The sequence below is a fragment of the Ceratocystis lukuohia genome (assembly GCF_044167205.1).
Source record: "Ceratocystis lukuohia strain C4212 chromosome Unknown Supercontig6_pilon, whole genome shotgun sequence".
In the NCBI taxonomy this organism is placed as follows: domain Eukaryota; kingdom Fungi; phylum Ascomycota; class Sordariomycetes; order Microascales; family Ceratocystidaceae; genus Ceratocystis; species Ceratocystis lukuohia.
In genome coordinates this window covers 27,010-48,561 of record NW_027263525.1, presented here as the reverse complement: position 1 = coordinate 48,561, position 21,552 = coordinate 27,010, and the positions used below count along the sequence as shown (strand labels likewise).

At 49.4% G+C, this 21,552-nt stretch overlaps 6 protein-coding genes across 6 annotated transcripts; 2 read left to right on the top strand and 4 right to left on the bottom strand.

Annotated features, from left to right (window-relative positions):
• Positions 1–366: 366 nt before the first annotated feature.
• Positions 367–1,450, bottom strand: HOO65_060011 (Acetolactate synthase small subunit, mitochondrial; the record flags this gene model as incomplete). Its single annotated transcript, XM_071003973.1, has 2 exons — positions 367–547; positions 675–1,450. The coding sequence occupies 2 exons, from the start codon at positions 1,448–1,450 to the stop codon at positions 367–369; spliced, it is 957 nt and encodes a 318-aa protein (XP_070857361.1).
• A 1,256-nt stretch (positions 1,451–2,706) lies between these two features.
• On the bottom strand, positions 2,707–3,690 carry HOO65_060010 (Ankyrin repeat protein; the record flags this gene model as incomplete). The annotated part of the gene is made up of 1 exon (XM_071001035.1): positions 2,707–3,690. The coding sequence occupies one exon, from the start codon at positions 3,688–3,690 to the stop codon at positions 2,707–2,709; it is 984 nt and encodes a 327-aa protein (XP_070857360.1).
• Positions 3,691–5,333: 1,643 nt separating this feature from the next.
• HOO65_060009 (uncharacterized protein) lies at positions 5,334–7,398 on the top strand (the record flags this gene model as incomplete). Its single annotated transcript, XM_071003762.1, has 6 exons — positions 5,334–5,526; positions 5,643–5,866; positions 6,081–6,243; positions 6,339–6,516; positions 6,586–7,146; positions 7,206–7,398. 6 exons carry the CDS (start codon positions 5,334–5,336, stop codon positions 7,396–7,398), a joined length of 1,512 nt encoding a protein of 503 aa, XP_070857359.1.
• Positions 7,399–10,276: 2,878 nt separating this feature from the next.
• On the bottom strand, positions 10,277–14,874 carry HOO65_060008 (reverse transcriptase family protein; the record flags this gene model as incomplete). The annotated part of the gene is made up of 2 exons (XM_071003609.1): positions 10,277–11,793; positions 11,841–14,874. 2 exons carry the CDS (start codon positions 14,872–14,874, stop codon positions 10,277–10,279), a joined length of 4,551 nt encoding a protein of 1,516 aa, XP_070857358.1.
• Positions 14,875–17,449: 2,575 nt separating this feature from the next.
• Positions 17,450–18,325, top strand: HOO65_060007 (uncharacterized protein; the record flags this gene model as incomplete). Its single annotated transcript, XM_071001034.1, has 1 exon — positions 17,450–18,325. One exon carries the CDS (start codon positions 17,450–17,452, stop codon positions 18,323–18,325), a length of 876 nt encoding a protein of 291 aa, XP_070857357.1.
• A 492-nt stretch (positions 18,326–18,817) lies between these two features.
• HOO65_060006 (mutator-like element transposase) lies at positions 18,818–20,493 on the bottom strand (the record flags this gene model as incomplete). Its single annotated transcript, XM_071003832.1, has 2 exons — positions 18,818–18,852; positions 18,906–20,493. The coding sequence occupies 2 exons, from the start codon at positions 20,491–20,493 to the stop codon at positions 18,818–18,820; spliced, it is 1,623 nt and encodes a 540-aa protein (XP_070857356.1).
• Between the last annotated feature and the right edge of the window lie 1,059 nt (positions 20,494–21,552).

The following is a 21,552-nucleotide window of genomic DNA, read 5'->3' as shown; positions in this document are numbered from 1 at the left end:
TCCTGTGGTTCTACAGCAAACATCCCTTGTCCTTACATTCCTCTGAACATCATCTTGACAGAGCCGGCCAGACACACACACACACGCACATCGGCAAAGAACACATTCTGTTAATCTGTCTCCTTTCTTAAGTTAATTTCTCTGGCCTCCTTTCTCTCTAAAGTTAGTCACCAACATTTCCCAGTCAGCCCTGTGGCTTAGGCGAGTGTATATGTGTGTATGTAAAATGAAGGTCTCTGATATGTCAACGTAAAAAGCAGGTAGTAAAGGGCTATTCATTCACAATAAAGGAAGCAACAAAAGAAAGGAAACTCAAAAGCCACAACAGCTTTCGACTCATATCTTTACAGCAAACAACCAACCTCTTTAACCAGGGGGCAGCTGGCTGATATCAACAACCTCGTCAGCCTCCTTGACCATGTTTTCGTTCTCAGACTCGTACAGAGGCGAACGAGTCAGGACAGTCATGCCAGTACGGGCTGATTCGAGAATGCCAAAGGGGGCAATCAGCTTGAGGAAGGTATCGATACGTGAGTCCTTGGCGGAGCTATAGCGATGGAGTGAGACAGTCAGCAAAAAGAAAAAGGCCCACTAAGTTTGGCAGCACCAAACTGCCTATAAACAAGCTCCAAACCCGTTTAGAACAAAAGAAACAAAAGAATGACATTACTCACATCTCGACAATGCAGCTATTAGTGCTAATATCTAGCACCTTACCACCAAATTGATGGGCCATGTACGTAATATCCCGCAGATGGCGATGCTTTTGGCGAAGCGCCTCACTAGGAGCCAGCTTGCTAGGGTGGAAGTCCTTGGAAATCTGCTCCAGGGAAGGCGCTTCATCTCCATCTGTGGCCACCAACTCGCGATGGTGGGCCAGCAGTTCCTCAAAGAACTCGGGACCCAGGGTGTTGATCTTGGCCAGAAGCAGCTCGCGCTGGATCAAAGGCGCATTGGTGTAGTCCAGCACGGCCCAGACGGGGACCAAATCCTCAAGCTGACGACGGGCCTGCTCGACAACGCCATCCTGGCCCGTTAGCACAATGGTCATTCGGGACAGGTCCTCGACCTCTGTGCTGCAGACGACCAGCGAGTCAATGTTGAAGCCACGAGCAGCCAGAATGCCAGAAACACGTGACAATACACCGGGCTCGTTCTGCACAAGACAGTTTAGGATATGACGCTTAGACGGCGCTGAGGTGGGCGAGGGCATCTCGTAGAGGATGTTGGACACGGCGGCCTCAGGGGTCCAAGACGGGGGGTCAGCGAGGGGCAGCGGGGCGCTGCGGCGGCGCAGGGCCTTGTAGGCAATTGCCGAGGTCGAGCTTGACTGCCAGCGGCGGGTGACGGCGGCGGCGGCAGAGGAGCGCATGGCAGGCATAGACGGAACGGCAACGGGGACAGCCGAGGCAAGCTGGGCCATGGGGGCCAGCAGTCGGCGGGAAGCCATAATGGAGGGGGTAGGGAGTCAAACGGAAGCAAAGGTTAGTAGTAGGAAAAAAGAAAACGCTAGAGGGAAAAGAGCCACAGCAAGAAGACGTGACAAAGAAACCGAGACAAAATTAGACGACGATCCCTTCCTCAACAAAGAGAGAGACCCAAGGTGCAAATTCTGGCTGAGGCTATGTTTCTCTTGATAAAAGCGGGAGGGAAAAAAAAAGAGAGTAAAAATTGAGTAGAGTCATGGATCCTAGCCGTAAGTAAGTTGCTCCATTCTCCGGCGCCGGAAAGAGAATATTGTGGGGTATGATCTATAAACCCTAACGCATATCTGGGGTTGGCTAGATTGTTGACCCACTGGCCTAGTCGCTTCATGTTGCAATCATGGGTTAGAGATAAGGGTTGCAACATCGGGCTGAGAGAAATGCGACTGTGTGTCATGATGACGGACAAAGAGTCGTGAGAGTGGGAATGGGTGTAGGGGAGTATTGCAAAAGCAATATATGCGGCTAAATTGTCCTATATGTATGTCTATAGCATCTATAGATATGCGGAAACGAGAAGCAGAAAGAAAGAAGTAAGAAGAGCAACAAGGGCAAAAAGAAAAACTGAGGTATCAAGCAAGGACAATGGCAAGGAAAAAAGCAGATGATGAGGTTACGCCCTGCTAATATGGGCGCGTGTCTGCGCACTTATAACAAAGAGACAATGAGAAAGGGGAGGGAGGGAGGGAGGGATGGGATGAAAACAGGCTGATGTGCGCAGGTGTGTATCTGTGTGGGAAAATATCTTGTTTGTCGTCAACTGACCATACCACGTATGACTGAAGTTGCGCTGTGGTTCGGTATCAGTTCGTTGTGATTGTGCAGTGCAAGACTGGGCAGCTAAAGCTCAACCCATAGGGCGCAGGCTCGATAACAGAGGCGTGCTAGACACGGAAAAAAGTTTTTACTGGTGCATTCGAGTAAGCTGACGGGGACAAGAGGGGAAAGTCAATGTCTGGCGGAAGACGGCTTGGGAGTAAAAATAGGGAGCATTCAAGTAACCTTTGTCATCTCGCTGATATTTCGAAGGGGGCCGAGATGGGGAAAAGTAGGAGAATGCAACCATGTCCGGATCGTACGAGCAAGCCGAGTTGCATTATTCTTTGCCCAGGATAAAACCCGTATCTTTATGCTACTTTCAGCGTGGCGGATGATGGGACAGCGTGTGAGTATACTGGGGCTGGTAGTGCGACCACTGCGCTGCTGCAATTCAACACGCTGATTAGTTTTGAAATACGTATAAAAGGTTGAAGCCGACTGGCAAGAGTGTTGAAGGTAACATACACGGTTCATAAGGCATGCCTCTTGCGTCTGCAATGATGACAGCACACCTTCGTTGCCCATGATTACTAGCTGTCTGATCAGCGGTCAACCCCCCATAGTCCCTCGCTCCTAGGGCAGCCCCGTGTTCAATCAGCCATTCGACCATGAGAAGCTGTCCCTTTTTTGCAGCTATGTGCAAAACCGTTTCGTGATTTTCACCACGAATTTCCGGCCCGATGCTCGCGCCAAGCTCACAGAGCTCTTGCATGAGAGCGATATTGTCGCTCTGTGCAGTGGCCAAAGCACATGTTTGCAGTGTTGTATTCCATTCTGCGCTCCTGGCTTCTCGAAGGATACGGAGAATAGCAGTAGATGTTTTGTTATGGCTGCTGGAGACGCACATTTTACACAGCTGGTGAATATCGGGCATGCGATCCTGTCCCCAGGCTTGTGCGCTGCTATTGCTTCCGCTCTCATGACTTGGGCGATGCGTAGAACTAGCGTTGGCATGGGCGGATTGGTAGCTGAGGTGGCGATGGCTGCTTCTATCCGACGAGAGGGGTGAAACCGTATGGCTGGAACGGTGGCGGCGATGTTGACTAGGGCCGTGGTTGAATGCGGAGGTGGTGTAGCTCGTATCAAGGCTGCCGACCATCCCAGGATCTAGACTGGGCTCTGGTTGGTAGGATGTGTGTTGAGGGAGTGGCGAGAATTCGGAGGTGGTGGATGAATGGATATGCGACGGCCATTGATAAAGGCTGTCAGCGCCAGTAAATTGGCGGCTAGGGTCCGCATATTGGAGGCCATTGTCGGGGGCCTGCGTCTGGGCCTGGACTTGGGCCTGGGCCTGGGCCTGAGTGTTGTCAGGATGCCTGTGCGGACGGTAGCCGCTTAGCTTGCTCATAAATTTTCGCAGACCCTTCTTGTCCTTCTTGTCAGGCATGGTAGCGGTGCTAGGACAAGGTGCATCTTTCAAGAGGCAAAGTCAATATGTCGGAGTCTGTGCATAGGGACAAAGGGGAAGACGATGAAAGACGATGAAGATGGAGAGAAGAGAAGAGAGAAGGAAAAAAAAAAGACGGACAGAAGGCAGCAAAAAGAACAGAGGGATAAAGATAAAGAAGGCGAGTAGATGTGGATCTGGATGTAGATATGGATATGGAAATAGAAACCCAACAACGCCCAAGTTCTTCTGCCAAAAGTGCCCGCCTTCTCTGTACGCTTGACTATACTATCGAAGCCTCCTGGGATGGATGAGCTGCACAAGGAGTGAATGCTGTTTATGCTCAATGCTGCAGGATAAAAGCTAAAGAGGGTGCTCACTGGGAGCCAGCAGGCCAAGGGCTGTCGAGCTGTAGTGAGACGAAAGGGCTGGATGGGTGGGTGGATGATCAACGGGCGATACATGGAATCCATGGACTATGCATGTGAACGTTGCTGTGCTGCATGTGTATGCATCTGTGTCTGTGTCTGTATGCACAGGTGCATTTGCATTTGCATTTGCATTTTTGTGCGCACCATCGCAAGCTGGCCTACGATTGTACTCGCGGCAGGACGAGTAGCGGGTCTGTATTATGGATGACGAATGGTTAAACATCAAGGGAAATAGAGGGGGAAGAGCAAGGAGAAGAGAGGAGACAGGGCTCGATGCGCAGATCTCATTGCTGCAGGCAGGATAGCAAACAAGCAAGCTCTAAGCTGGGTCTAGCCCAAGGCCGATACAGACATAGTACGTCCTTCCTGTCAGCTCTCTGTAGTAGAGCTGATGCGACGGGAGCAAACAGCTTCTCGCCTAGCCTTGATAGCCCTTCTATTGGTCCTACTATGGTGCTTCTCTACACCGTGGGCAGCCTCTCTTGTCACGTCACAGCCCACCCTAGTGTGACACGGGGGTCAGGCCTTGGTCGAGCCCGTGGAGACCCGACAAGCTGCCCAGGTTGGCAAGGTAGAGCGGACGTGCATGAGTGGATGTGACGGCTAGATTGATAGCCGATCGCTGCCTTTAACCCATGGCAGGCAGGTGATGCTTCTTGGCATGGAGGTAAAAGCGTGTGAGGGTGCTGACGCGGACATGATCAAGCCATGTAGAGCGGCATAACGCTGCATAAATATGCATAGAGCTGCATAAAGGTGCATGCTACGGAGCATTGCTTCTGGCAGCTGTCGATCTGCCAGTCGACAGCTGCCGGCGCGACCTTGCTTTTGGAGACCCACTTGATATTCTTTTTGGCTGCTTAACCTTGGTTAGAACAGACCTGACGTTGCGAACTGCGACCACCACCACCATAAAAGTCTTCACCTTTTATTGATTGGCTCTGGTTCTTTCGCTTCTTCCAATAGAACAATAGAACCATTGGTTGTATTTTTGCCTCTTGCTTTCTCTATCCCTCCCCTCGGCTCCTGTTGCTATACTTGCTCAGCCCTTGCTTTGACTGGCGGCGTCCTAGACAGCACACGGCTCGAATAGCATAAGCACGTCTTCCTCGCCTAGTCTAGTTTTGCCATCTCCCGGCCATTCGTCCGCTTGGCACTTGAAGCTCCAGTTGCTTTTTTTGCCTTTAGTCCCGGCTTTGTAGTATTTCTACCATGGCTGACTCCGAACATCGTCCCAAACGGTCGCGCTTTGACCAGACCGAACCTGAACCCAAGCGCGCCTCCCGATTCGACCGTCGCTCTCGCTCTCCTGTTTCGAGACGCTCCGAAAACCGAGAGCGCAGCCCCCAAAGCGTCAAGGACGATGCAAAGCATGAGACTGCCGCAGACCCTGCTGCTGCTGCGGGTAAGAAAACTATCCCCGCGCCGGAAGGCATAGCTGCTGCATAATAGTTGCTTGCGCAACAAAAAGCGTGCTGCGCTCTGCCCCCGCTCTGCTTCATAGCTAACGTTATAATACAGCTGCTGCTGCCGCAAGAATCAACGCATCTCTTCAGGCCAGACGCGGAGCCCAGCAGGCCGACACACCGACCGCCAAGGGCTCGGACAGTGCTGCTGGCTCTGTCAGTGGTGATGGCCCTATCCGCGAGGAAATCTATGTAGCCGACGGAGACTTCATCAAGGACATCGAAATCAACGACTACAAGACTCGCTTCCTTGTTACCAAGGGCTCCGTGCAAGCCCAGGTAAATCTGGCTCCGTCGCAATTTTTGCGTTCTAGCTCGTGCTGCTAACAAAGTTTACATCTCTAGATTAAGGAAGAAACTGGCGCTGATATTACGACTCGTGGAAACTACCTGCCCGACAAGAGCATGGCCACCTCATCTGTATAAGATTCCCAAGCTGCCTGACCGTCGACCTTCCGCCCCCGTTCACCCTAGCTAACACACTGACCACTAGAAACCCCCATTGTACCTACACATCACCAGCACTTCGAAAGAGGGCCTCGAAAAAGCTGTTGCCAAGATCGAGGGCATGCTAAAGCAGGACCTTCCTAATCTTGTCGATGAGCGGCGCTTCCGCCGTCGCGAGCCTCAAGAACAAGTTGAGCGCGACGAGTTTGGTAGAGCACGTCTCCTGTCCCTTAGCTAACCAATTACCAATACTAATATGCCTCAACCTCATAGCGCAAGTGGCCCGAAGCCAAGATCCCCATAGTACTCGAGCCTCTACCGGGCTTCAACCTAAGGGCTCAAGTAGTTGGTCAAGGCGGCCAGTATGTGAAGCACATACAGAACGAAACCGGATGCCGCGTTCAAATCAAGGGCCGTGGCTCCGGCTACCTTGAGCAATCAACTAATCAGGAAGCTGATGAGGATATGTTTTTGCATGTTGCGTAAGTGGACCGTCGTTTGTTGTGCCTATTCCATGCCTAGACTAACCTTGGCCTTTATTTGAATAATAGCGGGCCCGACCCTAACAAGGTCGAAGAGGCCAAGGCTCTTTGCGACGACCTGGTTTCGAGTGTTATGCAACAGTATAAGGACTTCAAGGCTCGGCCTCCCAGGCAGTTTAACAGAGGCGGCTATGATGATGGCCAGTACGGTGGCGGTCCCCGAGGTAGCGGTGGTAGCGACCACTATCGTGGCCGCGACAACGACGGTGGTCATAATGGCCGCGGTGATCGTGGTGGTTATGGTGCTAATCGCGGTGGCGGTCGCTACCACGACCGGAATGACAGAGACGGCTACCATCGCGACGGGCCGCGTGACAGAGACAGAGACAGCCATCGAGGTGACTATGGTCGTGGTGGCTATGATCAGAACTCATACCAGACCCGCGACGCCCACGCACACGGTGCTGCTAACCCTTCCCAAGCTACCGCGACCTCAGCAACCCCTAATCCACCAATGGACCCGGCTGCTGCTGCCGCCGCTGCCGCTGCAACAGATGCTGAGGTTGCTGCCCAGTATGCCCAGTACTACGGTGGCCAAGACCCTTATGCTGCTTATGGTGGTTATACTGCGTAAGTTGGCGACTATTTCGAGGGTGCTGATGATGGACGGATGACTAATTTAATTATAGTTATGTGCAGTGGTATTACGCTGCGGCTGCGGCTGCCCAGCAACAGCACCCCGCCCCTCCCTCAGGTTCACCCCCTCCACCCCCTCCTACGGAATCTGCCCCTCCCCCACCGCCTCCGTCATCTGCTGCTCCCCCGCCTCCGCCTCCTCCAGGAGCCTCTGGCCCTGGTAGCTACAGCTCGGTAAGTTACTAGGATCAAATGATTGGGGGTTTATTTTTGAAGTGTGTGGGTTAGGTTTTGCGTTACTGACTCGCCTTTCTTGGGCCCCAGATTCCTCCTCCACCTGGCCTATAAACAAAGCAGGGATTGGTAGCAAACGACATGGACCAGTCAGCGTCACTGACAATTCCCTCACCAGAATTCCTCCCTCTTTCTCTCTGTATCCTTTGCTCCTTGAGCAGTGTTTCAAAAACTCGAAAATGCTTGACAGCGAAAAAGGATAGTTGGAGTAAACGTCTTTCATACTGTGTTTAATGGGCCGCTCACTTCTAGCTTCATCTCGGACGTCACTTATGTCGCCCGTTTCGTTTCTTTTCGTTAAATATCTTACGCTGCAGCCTCCCGCCATGCTATGCTCCTGATTTGTCTTCCGTGTTGAACTTTGACTTTTCCTTCTCTCTTACAGATGTCCCTCAAATTCCCTCCTCTGATTGCAACGCAGAGGTGCATTGAGGTCTTGGTTACAGATCCACCTTGTATATACGCGGCCGCACTTTTCTCAGAGTGCCGTACATGCCTCATCCTCTGTGGTATGTATACACCACCCCCTGCCCATTGCGATTGCGAGCCGTAAGTTTTGGAGTCTGTATACTTGGAACGCCTCAGTTGATTGGCAGTCGCCTTGCCTGGGGGATATATGCAGGTGTGAGAGCCATCTGATCTAGGCTAAAGCTAGACTTGCAAGCTCCCTGTGAAGAGTAGATGTATTGTTTAAGCTGTGATATTGATATCGTGCTCTTTTAATACTTTGAAGTAGATGAGAAATAGGGAAGTGCGGCGCAGTGAAAGCCTTGAAGCTACATGACTTCCTGTGCGACAGGTCTGGGATGTAGGGAGGCGGTGCACATGTTAGAAGTAAATCCGCGCAAGGAAAAGTATGAATAACTGGTGAGTGACAGTTAACGGTCTCTATGGAAATGAAATAAAATCAATGAAACAAAGGGAAGGTAAAAAAAAATAGAAGAGAAGAAAAGAATATCGCCTCCAGTTAGAAGAGAGCGCGAGTTTGAATTTGACTTGCCATTCATGGCTAATTGCACCGTGCTGTGTGGTAACCTAAACATTCATGCAGCTCTGCTGTGCCTCGGCAACACAGACGTCTGGATGATGGGTGAGCCGGGTCTTGAGACCCCTACGTTTGTTTCCACTCGATGTACTGAGACCTAAGCTGATGTTGGAGTAGCATTTGGCAAATTGGTACCAGGCTTGGTGGAAGTCCATTTAAACACTTCATGAGCCAGCATTACCGTCTACCGTCTTGTCTGTCGTGTATATCATTGGCTTCAGATCTGCAAGAATGGATCTGCGCCACATCCAACCCCGTTTCTTCTCGTGGCCTTTGGACGACTTGATAGACAGATTCTCCAGATCTATCTATCTTCCTGCCTGGCAGCGAGGATATGTTTGGGGATTAGCTCTTATGGGCCGTTCGTTTTAACAGGAGGATTCGTACCCTGCCTACACTTAGGTTTTGTTATCTTTTGAAATTCTCTTGTCGTTCTAGATCAAGTGCTTTAGACGTGTATACATTGGAAGAGAAGGGCTTACGTGGTATTCTTTTGCACGGAAGGTAGATGCTCTACAAATATTGATCACGTGACTATCAAGACACTAGAGCTTCCTATCACATTGATAATTAATAGAGCATCAGCAGCCCTTTCTATTCAATAGATGATGGGTGCTTCCTTGGTGATAAGACCATCTCGCATTATTGCAAACACAAAATAGCTACTACTGGCTCAAAAGCAGCCATAACAGAGGAGCGCTTTGTCACAACGCCCATCCCCTTTTCTAAAGAAAACCAGTAACTAACGTCTATCATTCCAATTATTCCAATTACCCCCCACCGCCTTATAGAAAATCTTGTGCGAGGGAGAAGATTGCTGACATCTTTAAGCCGCCGATTAATGGTCCATGGAAATTTTAGTTGGAGATAGCGAGAATACTCATGGCCCTTGGATACGATGGTATAAGGGCGTACGCCTGCCGGTTAAATTAGTAGAGCAGCTTTGGATCGATAGATCAGATACTCTTATTTCCTTTCAAGGCCTACTCCTAATTAAGCAGATACATCTACCTATCCTTGATCAACCCCGGCTCTCAAGACTTTCCAGCACTTACAGAAGGCAGCGTCCCGGGATGCCTTGCTAACAGAACTCCTCAAGCTGGCTGCACGATGTGCTGCAACCTGATTACAACACAAAGTTTTGCAAGCTTTGGTGTTTGTCGTACATCGAGTGAGGCCATGATATATATGCGTGACAAGCTCACTCTAAGCGAACCAGCCTAACCTGGTACAATGAGAGAAATCTAGAAGACGATCAAACTTGGATTCACCTTGGCCCCCATGCATCCTACTATTCTCAGATAGGGTGTTAGTAAGTAGGAATGCCATGAGTTTGATTGTGAAGATGTATGTTGAGAGTGAGCTCTGATTTATTAAGGAGGTGTGAGAACCAACTTAGCGAGTAGTCTGAGTCTTTAGTGAAGACTTAGGTGCGGGAGCGTGTGTAAAGTTGATCTTGTATTGTCTGTCCGTTCTATCTGCTAACGAGTGATGGTACGAGCTACTTAAGTATCTGGAAGTGAACCCCTTCTCCAAACCATACCTGTCCTTGTGACTGAATCTCCAACCATTAGTTCACGATTAGTAGTTGGAGTATACGATTGTGACGTATGAAGAGTAGTCACGAGGGAAAGATGTGACATGGGTGAATTGCGCTCAGACCCATCCCTGCGATCACATGCTTGTAGTAGAGCCGAGGAAATGCTGCCGACGGAAGCCGAATTTTCACAGACCCCCCCAGGTCAGTGCCATTGCTGACGCTTGATAGTATGGGGCTGAACTGAATTACGGCGCAAGTTTGGTGCCTATGTCGACTAGACGCAGCTGTTGGACGAAGCGCTTGTAGGCGTCCGTAGCGAGAGGCTTGGTGAGTCCATCAGCAGCCATTTCAGATGTCTTTATCCATTGAGGTACTAAACGACCTTGCTGGACTTCTTGACGAAGCCAGTGCCTGTGGATGTCGACGTGACGAAGCTTCGTGGTGAGCTGAGCGTCTGGAGCCTTGAGAAGGCGAATCGTCTGCTGATTATCACAATAGATCTCTGGCGTAGTTGCTGGGTATCCAGCCGATTTCATAAGGCGCATGAAAGCAACTAAATCTCTTGCAGTTTGCGATAGTGCAAGAAGCTCGGCCTCTGTGGAGGAAGTAGTGACCGTGGATTGGCGTGCGGCCTTCCAATCAATAGCCCCGTTGTGTAGCAGAAAGAGAGATCCGTACGAGGAGCGACGAGTATCGATGTTGTCTGCAAAAGCAGAATCTGAGTAGACCTTGACGTCTGTTTCGTAAACTTTGAAGGCAGATTCCATGGCATCGGATGAGTACTCAATCGCAAGTGTAGGTGTGGAAGCGAGATATGCCAGTGCTCTGTCAGCAGCAGCCATGTGTTCATTGGAGGGATTCGACATAAAGCGTGCAAGTTGTGAAGCCGCAAAAGCGATGTCTGGACGTGTGACAACAGCTGGCCAATTTAATGACCCTACCTTCTGTTGATATAGATTGACAAAGTCGGGCTGTGCTTGCGTGCCTTCTCGTGGTGCCATGTTGTCAGGCCTCATGGGTGTCTGGTACTTGTGCGTGGTGACGATGTTGAACTTAGTGATAAGTCGTTTGATATACGCGTCTTGTACAAGCCAAAGCTTCCGTTGACTGCGATCTCGTAGAATTCTGACTCCCAAGAACCAACTTGCTGGTCCGAGGAAATTGGTTTCGTAAATCTTTGAGATCTTTCTTTCGAATGCGCGTAGTTCGTCAGTTGCTGTGGCTGCGTATATCAGGTCATCGACGTAGTACATGACCAGGAGAGTGCCATTGGGATCCTTGTACAGACAGTTGCAACCATTCACGGGTACCAGTCCGATGTCTAAAAGCGTGTTGGTGAGGTGTTGGTACCAGAGGTATGGTGACTGCTTTAGTCCGTAGAGAGCCTTTAACAGTTCCCAGATGTCAGTGCCTTGCGAGAAGCCGTCTGGTGCCTGTACAAAGGTCTGTTTATCGATGTTCGGATTGATGAAAGCGTTGACCATGTCCGCTTGAGCAGTTTCCAGATCGTAGGCTGCTATTATTGACATGAAGTAGCGGAAGACTCGCATTGCAGCAGTGGCGGCGAAAGTTTCTTCTGGGGTTGGCTGTAAGTCTCCGCGTACGCAAATACGTGCTTTGAACTTCTTGAGATAGCCATCTTCATCGAACTTATACTTCAAGACCCATACCAAAGGTAGGACTCCTTGTTGGTCGGCGGATTCTTTGGATGCCCAATTAAATGCTTCTTTGCTGATCAGCGTATTGATTTCCTTCTCGCATGCTGCACGCCATTGACTGGCGTATTGGGATTTCATGGCTTGCCAGTACGTTTTTGGCTCTGGAGGCATGGAGTCGCGATGCGGACGACTGTTCTTGACCCCCCAGCGAAGGAAGCATGAAATTGTCCCTCAGCAAGCTGTGCTACGGCAAGTGCAGCGTTTCGTCGGCGTGTTCTGCGATTTGGAAGGATGTTCGCAGTATCGACATCCGCGCTGATCGTGTTGGCACGAGGCGCCACATTGACTCTGCGTGATTGTGATGGTAGAGTTTGCGACGCCCCAGTGAGCTGTGTAGGCGATGATGGAGGAAGGAGATCAAACTGTGAGTTTTCTGTTTCCGGAAAATCAATGTCTGGCGTGGGACTGGGCGTGCGAGGGTTCACGGGAGGTGCTGCCGTGGCCGTCTCGTTCTGAGTGTTGGATTGTGAAGGCGAGGCTTCTGGTGAGGGCGTAGGTTGGCCACTCCAAGGTTTGACGGGTTTTTTCATTGTTATTTTTTCTGTTTCTGAGGGCGAGATGGCATCTGGTACGGGTGTTTCCACTGGTTGCTGGACTGTTTCTTGAAGAACGGTTTCCCATATATCCTCATCAGGTTCCGCAGCGGAGTCTGGCTCGATCGTGCTGACGAAGTGTTGTATTGGCTGCAGGATTGCCAGGTCGACACTTCGTGGGTCGTAAAAGTCTGTCTCGTCAAAAGTGACGTCTCGTGTGCGGATGACTGCCTGCTGACTCGGCACCCAGATCTGGAAGATATTGGTAGAATGGTATCCGACAAGATAACCAATGTGCGCTCGATATTGGAGCTTCATTCGATGCGGGATATTGCGGATCAACGGATATGCCTTGCATCCGTAGGGACGGATGTGGGCGAGCGAAGGTTTGTGTCCGTATAGCGCTTCGAAGGGCGTCCGATATCTAAGTTTACCTTCATCTTCAACTGCGAGTGCGCGAGTGGGAGTCCGATTCAGGAGATACACGGCCGCTTCCATGACTTCTGGCCATAGATCATGTGGAAGAGGTCCTCGAAGCGTACGAGCCTTCTGGACAATCATCTTACCAGCATGTTCAGCACGACCATTCTGTGCTTGAGTGGAGGCGGCGCTCGATTCAGTGATGACGCCAAATTCCTGGGTGAGCTCGCGGTATGGTGCTCCTAAGAGCGCCCAATCGTTGTCGGAGCGGAAACATTTGACGTTGCGGCCATGTTGATTTTTGACTAAAAGAATAAACGCGCGGAGATGTGGCACAACCTCCTTGCGCCGACGCAGAGGCCAAAACCAGTGTGCATGGCTGATCTGGTCGACCAGGTGGAGCCCCCATTCCATACCGTTGTAAGCGCGGTCCATCTGGATAAAGTCGAAGCAGACTCTGTCGAAAGGATTGATTGCCTGGATCTCATTTTGGTTTGATCGGCGTGAGACAATTGCGTGTGCCTTTGACAGAGCACAAGTCTGGCATTCGATGGTGGTTGGACCATGTTCCACCCCCTTCACGCCATCGACTGCTTTGACAAGATGTTTCATTACATCAGGGCCAGGGTGACCAAGCGCCTGATGCCATCTATTTTCTGCGGCGGTGATGGGCTTGCGGGGTGTTGCGCTTGTGACGGCAAACGCGCTGCTCTGGAAGAGCTCCATAGGCGTGTCATGGCCAAAGTTGACGAACAGGTGGCCATTTAGTTCTCGTAGGCGCGCAAAGACAGGTTCGTCGTCGGAAAAGAGCACATTGTCACGAGTGTTGAGGTACACTCCGCGAGATTTGAGCAGTTTGTTAGATACCAGGTTGGTGAGAAAGTCCGGCACGTAGGCAACATTGGTGAGTTTGATGAACTCGGTCTTTTCAGGGCCACTGATAGGTATGACAACCTCTCCGTAAGCCTCTATTTTGACCTTCTGGCTGCCGGCAGCGAGCCATTCATTCTGCACCTGGCGTGTCTCGGTGAAGGCCATACGTGAGTTGGTGACGTGGACGTCTGAACCAGTGTCATAAATCCAGCTGTCTCGGAGGCGCTCGAAGTGATCGTGATTTTGGACTGAGAAAGTCCCGGCGGTTGAGGAGGTTGCGAAGGCCTTCTTGATTTCGATGCCTGTACTCGCGTTCGACGGCTGATCTGGCTTGTTCTGCGCAGATTCTGGTTTCTTGACGTACTTGGTTGAGTTCTCGACTGACTTGCGTAGCTTCCAGCTATCAGCGAGTTTCTTGTTTATCGAATCGTGAATTTGCTGGTTCGCCTTCCAGTCCGATGGGCGAAGTGACGGGTGGAGGTACAGGCATGCACTGAACCGATGCATCTCTCCACATAGGCAAGCCTTTTCCACGGGCTTCTGTTTTGGCTGATCGGTGGTTGCGACAAAGGCTCCCGTCTGAGGCTGGTAACCTCTCAAAGCGTTGACCAACTGGCACTCCTGTCCGAATTGAACCAGAATATCTTCGAAGATGACTTCTTTGTTCTTTATCATTCGGGAGACCACTCGTTCTACCCAACCTGTCGGTGCGATGGGGCCAACAGACGCAAGCAGGGCTTCAACAGCGCTGGTGTTCTCAGCCTCTGACAACTCAAATTCTGTGAGAGTTGCGTGGGCTGCTAGCAGGTTGTTGATCCATACTTCAAGACCCTGCTTCTTCGGTGGCTGAAGGGCCGTCCTCCAGGCTTCACGAGCCTGTCTCTTCATCTGGGCGGTGGACTGATTGAACCGTTTGTAGAGAGCGGCGATCTGGTCCTTGGCTGTGTGTTTTTTCTTTAGCAAAAGCCGGCTGAGACTGCCGGAGACGGTTTGACCGATGAAGTCTGAGATTACTTGCAGAGCCTTCTGTTGCGCCTCATATCTCTTCAAATCGAGTGCGAAGACACGATACTTTCGCTCATACAAGGGGTCTTCCAGATCGGGGAGATGAGGTTCAGTAAGTAAGGTCTGGGTGGCGGGTGCCGCAGTTGCAGCTGCGTCAACAGTGGTTGGTGGTTCTGGTGTGAGGAGATCCCATACTGATAGGGAAATGGATTTAAGCTCTAAGCGGTGGTACCAGACATCCCAATCCGACTGAGAGGTCAGCGTGACCTCAAGTTGAAGCTTCTGAGTAGACATCTTGATTAGCGAATGTAAAGTTGCGTTAATACAAGTGAGGCGGGAAATGTGTTAGTTAGGGTGAAACAAAAGACGAGGTGACGAGAACAAGTGTAAAAAGTGAATCAGTAATAGCGAGTGCGAGTGAGCGTGAGATTCTGTGTTTTTTGCAAGTGGTAGACGTCAACCGGGCTCATAACTGTGAGAACCAACTTAGCGAGTAGTCTGAGTCTTTAGTGAAGACTTAGGTGCGGGAGCGTGTGTAAAGTTGATCTTGTATTGTCTGTCCGTTCTATCTGCTAACGAGTGATGGTACGAGCTACTTAAGTATCTGGAAGTGAACCCCTTCTCCAAACCATACCTGTCCTTGTGACTGAATCTCCAACCATTAGTTCACGATTAGTAGTTGGAGTATACGATTGTGACGTATGAAGAGTAGTCACGAGGGAAAGATGTGACATGGGTGAATTGCGCTCAGACCCATCCCTGCGATCACATGCTTGTAGTAGAGCCGAGGAAATGCTGCCGACGGAAGCCGAATTTTCACAGGAGGCAGACCCCAGCATATCATGCTATCTGTTGGATGAATGTTGGATAAACTACATGGAGGATGGGTATTGTGGGGAATATGCCTTCGGTCGGGTTAACCCTGGGTAAACCCGAGCCTGAATACTTCAGCTTAGTTGTCCATGATGGAAGAACTTAACACCTTAGAGAATGAATAGAAAGTAAGCTTCACCATAACGATCAATCTGTATACCAGCACGGTTCCACGTGCGGTTGTACAGGATCACGGGTGACTTCAAAAGTGATTTACCTGAATTCAGTAGATTGTTCCGACATGGGCACTCTTAAGGGGATCGATCCCTGCTGTTTTGTGGCTTGATGTTTTCTCCCATTAAGGTTCGGGCCTTGGTAGCTATCATGTCTGTGCCTTGTCTTATACCTTACCTCTTTAAGTCTAGCTTAAGCTCAACTTTAAATGTCTAATTAAATGGGGCCTAGGTGGCCAATTCCATTACGGATGCAAAGGAACTTGTAAATGCTGGCGGCGAATGTGTGTGTTAGAAGGCTACGAGGCTCTTATAGTTGGTTGATTGAACACCACTTGTGAGAAAGTAAATCCTGCATATCCTAGTTACCCTTTCCATTGAGTACTTCGGTTAGAGAAAGTCAAGAAAACAACAAACATCAATATTGTTTTCTATCTACCGAAGAAGATTGGCGGTTAAGCTATCTATCCATGTATAGCCGGTCTCGCCATGCAAGGCTTTTGGTCTCCGTTACATCGAGCTGGCTTAGGCTTTGCCCCCACTAACTACAATCTACTCAGTTTGTCTATCACTTCTGTATAGATAATGTTCAAAACGTACCACATTAGCATGCATAGTATGTGTTATAGGCTGGGCGCCTATGAGAAGGGTGAGCAAGGGTACAGGAAAGGATCATGTGAAAAGGAGACGTGTCCTTGGCAAATCATCATAGTACTTAGAGGGAGGAATACTTTGGCTTTTAGTTCTTTTCTTCTTTCCCTTCCTTCTTTAGTTTCTTTAAGAATAAATCGCTTTAAGGTATAGTCATTTGAGACATCATCGTCTAGCACCGGCAACAGTATGCACATAAATGTAGAACTTATGCAGCCGCTGTCAGATATGCCCTTTCCTCCTCTAGCTTGCTGGAGCTCAAAGCTTTGAGCTTTCCAAAAGCTCTATTTCCACTCTATGACTTTGCATTTCTATAGCCCAGTTAAGAATACTCGAAGACTTATTTAGAAAAGGCTCTGCTAGTCTTTGACACCACGCAAATGTTAGGGTTGCGCCTGTATGTGTTAGGGCGATACCCATTGGTCCGTGCGAGACCCCACCACACAGAGTTAACCTATAAAGAGCCCCTCTCCCGCCAGTACAGTCTAGCTAGTGATTCCCTTCCCTCCTTAATGCATTGTTCTTTGGCTACAATGAAGATCTTGTATCCAACCCGTGACATCAACATGCATTCAAAATAAAATAACGGCGCCTTCTCTTTTTACACTCTTTTGTTTATCTTCAATTTTTACACCTGCCTTTACATCCCTTTTGATGTTTTTCAACGCCCTCTATCTCGACAACGAACAGCCAAATGAAGTGGCTAACGACGACGGACGACTGACGAGGATTGCGGAATTATGAATATCGATCGAATCGGATAAAGGAGGGGTTGCCATTGCTACACTCTTGGGAATGATTGAACCCCTTTTGGAGCTGCTGCAAAGTGCTAATTCGAAGGGACAACAAGAGGCCATATATTACTCTACCGACTTGAGAAGTATAATGGTTGGAGGATATCCTGTGTGAGAGGAGAAGGAGGGGGCCTGTGGCAAATTACATGGCAAGCCTGTAGTATTGGTTAGTTCTTTCTTCAACGATTGTTTCTGTTCTTATGCCAATACATCCATTAGTTTGATTCGCTCCCTTACATTACAATCGTTCCTCTTGCTGTTTGAGTGACACCAGCACCACAAAGAATGTACTTACGGAACGGAAGACACGGAATTCACAGAAGACACGGAACCCACAGAAGACACGGAACCTACGGAAGACACGGAACCCACATCACAATGAACCAAGTGCCAGAGAATGCCCCTCAGGCTTCTTTCATGGAAACGGACCCCCCAACGGAAGCTCACACCGCTGATCCGAAATTGGTAGATGAAGCAGTCGAAGCCCATGCAAACTACCTCTGCCATATTGCACAGCTCCGGGCCGCGGTTGAAGCCAAAGGACAGTCGTTTGCGCAATTCGACCACCTCTTAGGATTGCCCACGCAGAGGACCATGGGGAGCACCTCGTATCGCCCTAAGATAGAGGCTCCCACATTCAAAGGAGATCTTAAGGATTTCCCAACGTACTACCAACACCTCCGAATGAAGTGGGAGGTTGACAAGGAATTCCCAAACGCTGACAAGGAATTCATCGCCACGGTAATGAACAAACTCGAAGGACCTGTTGCCCGTTATGCCACAGCACAGGTCCAACGCCTAGATGCAGCCAACCTCCTCTCGGGAGAATCTTTCCTGAAAATGATGTACACCAAGTATCACGACCCAACGGCAGCGGGCAAGGCCCGCCATGCTCTGCATCAACTCCACCAAGGAAACAAGTCGTTCGACGCCCACCTGCAGCGGTTCGAAGAACTCTTGTACCTCTCAGGTTGTGATGAGTTCACTGACTTCCAAAAGATCGAACTCTTGAAGTCTTCTCTCTCCCCAAAGATCATAGACGTCCTTTACTACCATTTCGCAATTCTACCAAAGGAATACAATGCATGGGTGCTACGGGTCCAAGAGCTTTGGCAACAGATGCAGGCAGTCGACCATCACAGAGCCCGCCATACCGCCTTAGCGTCATCTTCTCGACCTGGCCCATCACAGAGGGCCCCCCCCAGTCCCCAGAGAGCCCTATTGCAGTTTAGTACTGAATATGGAAGGCGGTGAAGATGGGCGGAAACACGAGGGGTGAGTGAAGGGGCCTGGTAGGCACACGAGTCCCTGTGGCTTGAAAAATCACACGGGTACCCGGCGCCGCCTACATGCGCGCCCCCAATTCTTTTATGCGCCCCCTCCCTTGTTGTTTTTTGCTTACCTAAGCAATTTTTTGGCTTACCTAAGTATGATTTTGCTATGACCAGCAAGCAGACTACAGATACAGCAGATGGAGGCAAACAATACAGTGAAATTTATTGATTCAATAGATCTGAATATCTAAGCGGGCATGTCCTCGAAGCCATTGTATGGCCAACCTGATAACACTTGCTACATTTAGGGGCTTTCCTTGTCCTAGGCTCAACATTCTCAAATCCAGACGGCTCACGCCTCGTACTTGAGGCTGGCTGAGTGGGTGTTCTGAAAGTCGGACACCTCCATGGCTCTAAAATAGGCTGCTGATAAAGTTGATTTCGGTTTAGATGCCAATGAGGATGAAAATATTTAAGGGAAAGATTCCGGTTTGTCTCCTGAAGTAGCTGAAGAGTGTGGACACAGGGTAGACCAAGAGAAGATGTGAATGATTGGGTACAAGCTTTCAGAGGCTTTCCAAGAAGTTGCCGCTGCTCTTGGACTTTGCGTAAAGCCTGATGCGAGACCCAGCCACGGACAGATTCAAATGGTGCCACAGGGATATCTAGAGGCACACGTAATTTCTGGGAGGTTTGCATTTTGTGAAGCTCTCTCATCTGACCCAAGATTGCGTTTTTAATGGCTTGCCAAGCATCGAAAAGATCAAATCTTGAAGTTCCCAAGTGTGATTTGATCAGCCAGTGAATTCCTTCAACCCTTGAGGTAGCGGTATTACCAAAATGGAAATACTTGTCCACCCATGCTTTTACAAGTCGTTCCTTGTGTGGGTTGAGCCAGTATGTCAAGACATACCCAACTTCTTGAAGGTGTTGTGAGGTGTACTGACGCCGAAAGTCTTCAACACGGGTCTTGTACGTCTCTTCGTCTGGCGATGCGATTATGGAGTGCCACCATCCATAAAACTCCTCCCATGCCTTGGTCTCCGGACTGTCGGGTGACTCATTGCGCTTAAGGCCAAAAGCTGGTTGGCAGTGTTGGAGAACTGCCTTATTGGCATGCCAAAGGCAAAGCAAGGCAGCAGCAGAAGGGAAATGAATTGGAACAGCATTCATAACTGCTTGACATCGATCTGTGAGAACAACAGAAGGAAGTTCTTGTTGGTATAGAGACTTCAGGTGTTGTAATGCCCATAGATAGTCATCCTCCGTCTCTCCTGAAAGGAATGCGAAGGCGATGCAAAACGATTTCTGGAAGGAATCGACTCCGATCATATCCAGGAGCGGCATAGAATACCGATTTGTCTTATATGTACAATCAAGTAACAAGACATCTGGGTTCTCTAGTAGATATGCTATAGAGCTAGGATGCGCAAAGAAAAGAGCTGTTAAATGGTTTTCCGAGTCAACCCGAACTTCGCACCTAAAGCCTTCTATCTTGAGCTGGTCGATGAGGGCTTGTACGCTGCTCTGCCCTTGGCGTAATTCTCGTCTCGCAGCTGCAATTTGATTGCCAATGTCTTTTGCAGTTGCAAGAGTATCTGAGGTATTATATAGATACGTCCTGATGCTTCGAGGGGCAACTCCAGCCGTTACTAGGCCCGAAACTGTAGATATGTCCTCTGTTTTGAGAGTGCGATGTATGGGATGTGCAGATGGGTCGTCGCTTGGCGGATGATTATGCTGGGCAAATTCGCTGCCTGGCCGGTAAGTTAGAGTCCAGCCACCGTCATCTGGAGATTCTTTGGCTAATACTGAAAACTTGCAGCTAGTTACTCGACTTGAAGTTCGGCGTTTTCGTATGGCTAAAGGGTTTGGCGGCTTTCTAGATCGATCGCAAGCAACAACAACTTTTGTCCGGCCATTTTTAGTCTTTTTAGGCTTTCCAGTTGTGAATGCATAGCCTCGAGGTTTCGCCCAGGCATTCGCAGCAGCAAAGAGAGCTTCGCGAGACTCGTAAATCCCTTCAGGGGGAAGGATATCGTCTGGAAATTGACTGACTTGTAGTGCCTCTGCATTGTCTGCTACTTCATCTGCTGTGTTGTTTGCATTTACAGCATTTAAAGCGTGTGATAAAGCGTCTGTCTCCATCTCTATCTGGTTTATCTGGTGTATTTGATGTGGTGTATGTGGTGTATTTGGTTTCATGTATCTTCTGAATTTGCATCGCTGTTGAGGGGTCAAAATCATACTTAGGTAAGCCAAAAAATTGCTTAGGTAAGCAAAAAACAACAAGGGAGGGGGCGCATAAAAGAATTGGGGGCGCGCATGTAGGCGGCGCCTCTTTTGGCATAGCTCACACATCATAATAATGAAGTACAGTACTGTGATCAATTGGACGCCTTAAGTTACAAAAACAGCTCCATCATTAAATAGTGATGAATTCTATTGCAAGTTGACTACGATACAGGACTGTATCTGATACTATTATTCGATATCCTTCTCCATTTTCTCCCATAATTCACCAACACCTCTTTTATCACCTGTAAAGGGTTACCCTCCATCTCCTGTGCTGCTTGAGCCTTGATATGTGCTTCCTCTAACCTGTCCAATGGTAAGCTGCTCTGGTGTAGCCGCCATTGTCTGCGAAACCAGTTCTACTACCTGTGATTCAAGGGGGGCTTGGGATTGTTCAGTAGCTGTGACTGACGCTATAAGCTCCTGAAATCTCTGAGGACATGCTTTCGAAGTCATAATATGACCAAGGGCGTGGCATCTACTACACTTCAGTGGTGCTTTCTGCCGTGCCATTGCCTCCACTGCCTCGAATCCACTAGGCTCTCATCTCGTGCTAGATTGTGGTATGGTTGATCTGGCAGTAAGTGGCTCAAAACGTTGACGAGGCTCCAGTAGTAATTGGGGTGTGTCATCTCGTTTCAAACGCCAGTGTGAATGGAAATGCTCCAGCCTTCTCCATACTGTATGTTTGCTGTGATGGGATCAAACAGGTAGATAATGTTCAGATGGAAGTTGTCAGAGAGTGAGATTGAAATAGATGAAAATCAAACACAAACACAGGAGAAAGATGAAGCGCTGGTGGTTTCTAGTTAGTGCTGTCCCTGTGGTCCAAATACTTACAATGGAGCCGAAGGAGTACTGGTGATGGAAGTCAAGTTCTCACATATTAGAGATGCCAAAAGAGAAAAGCTC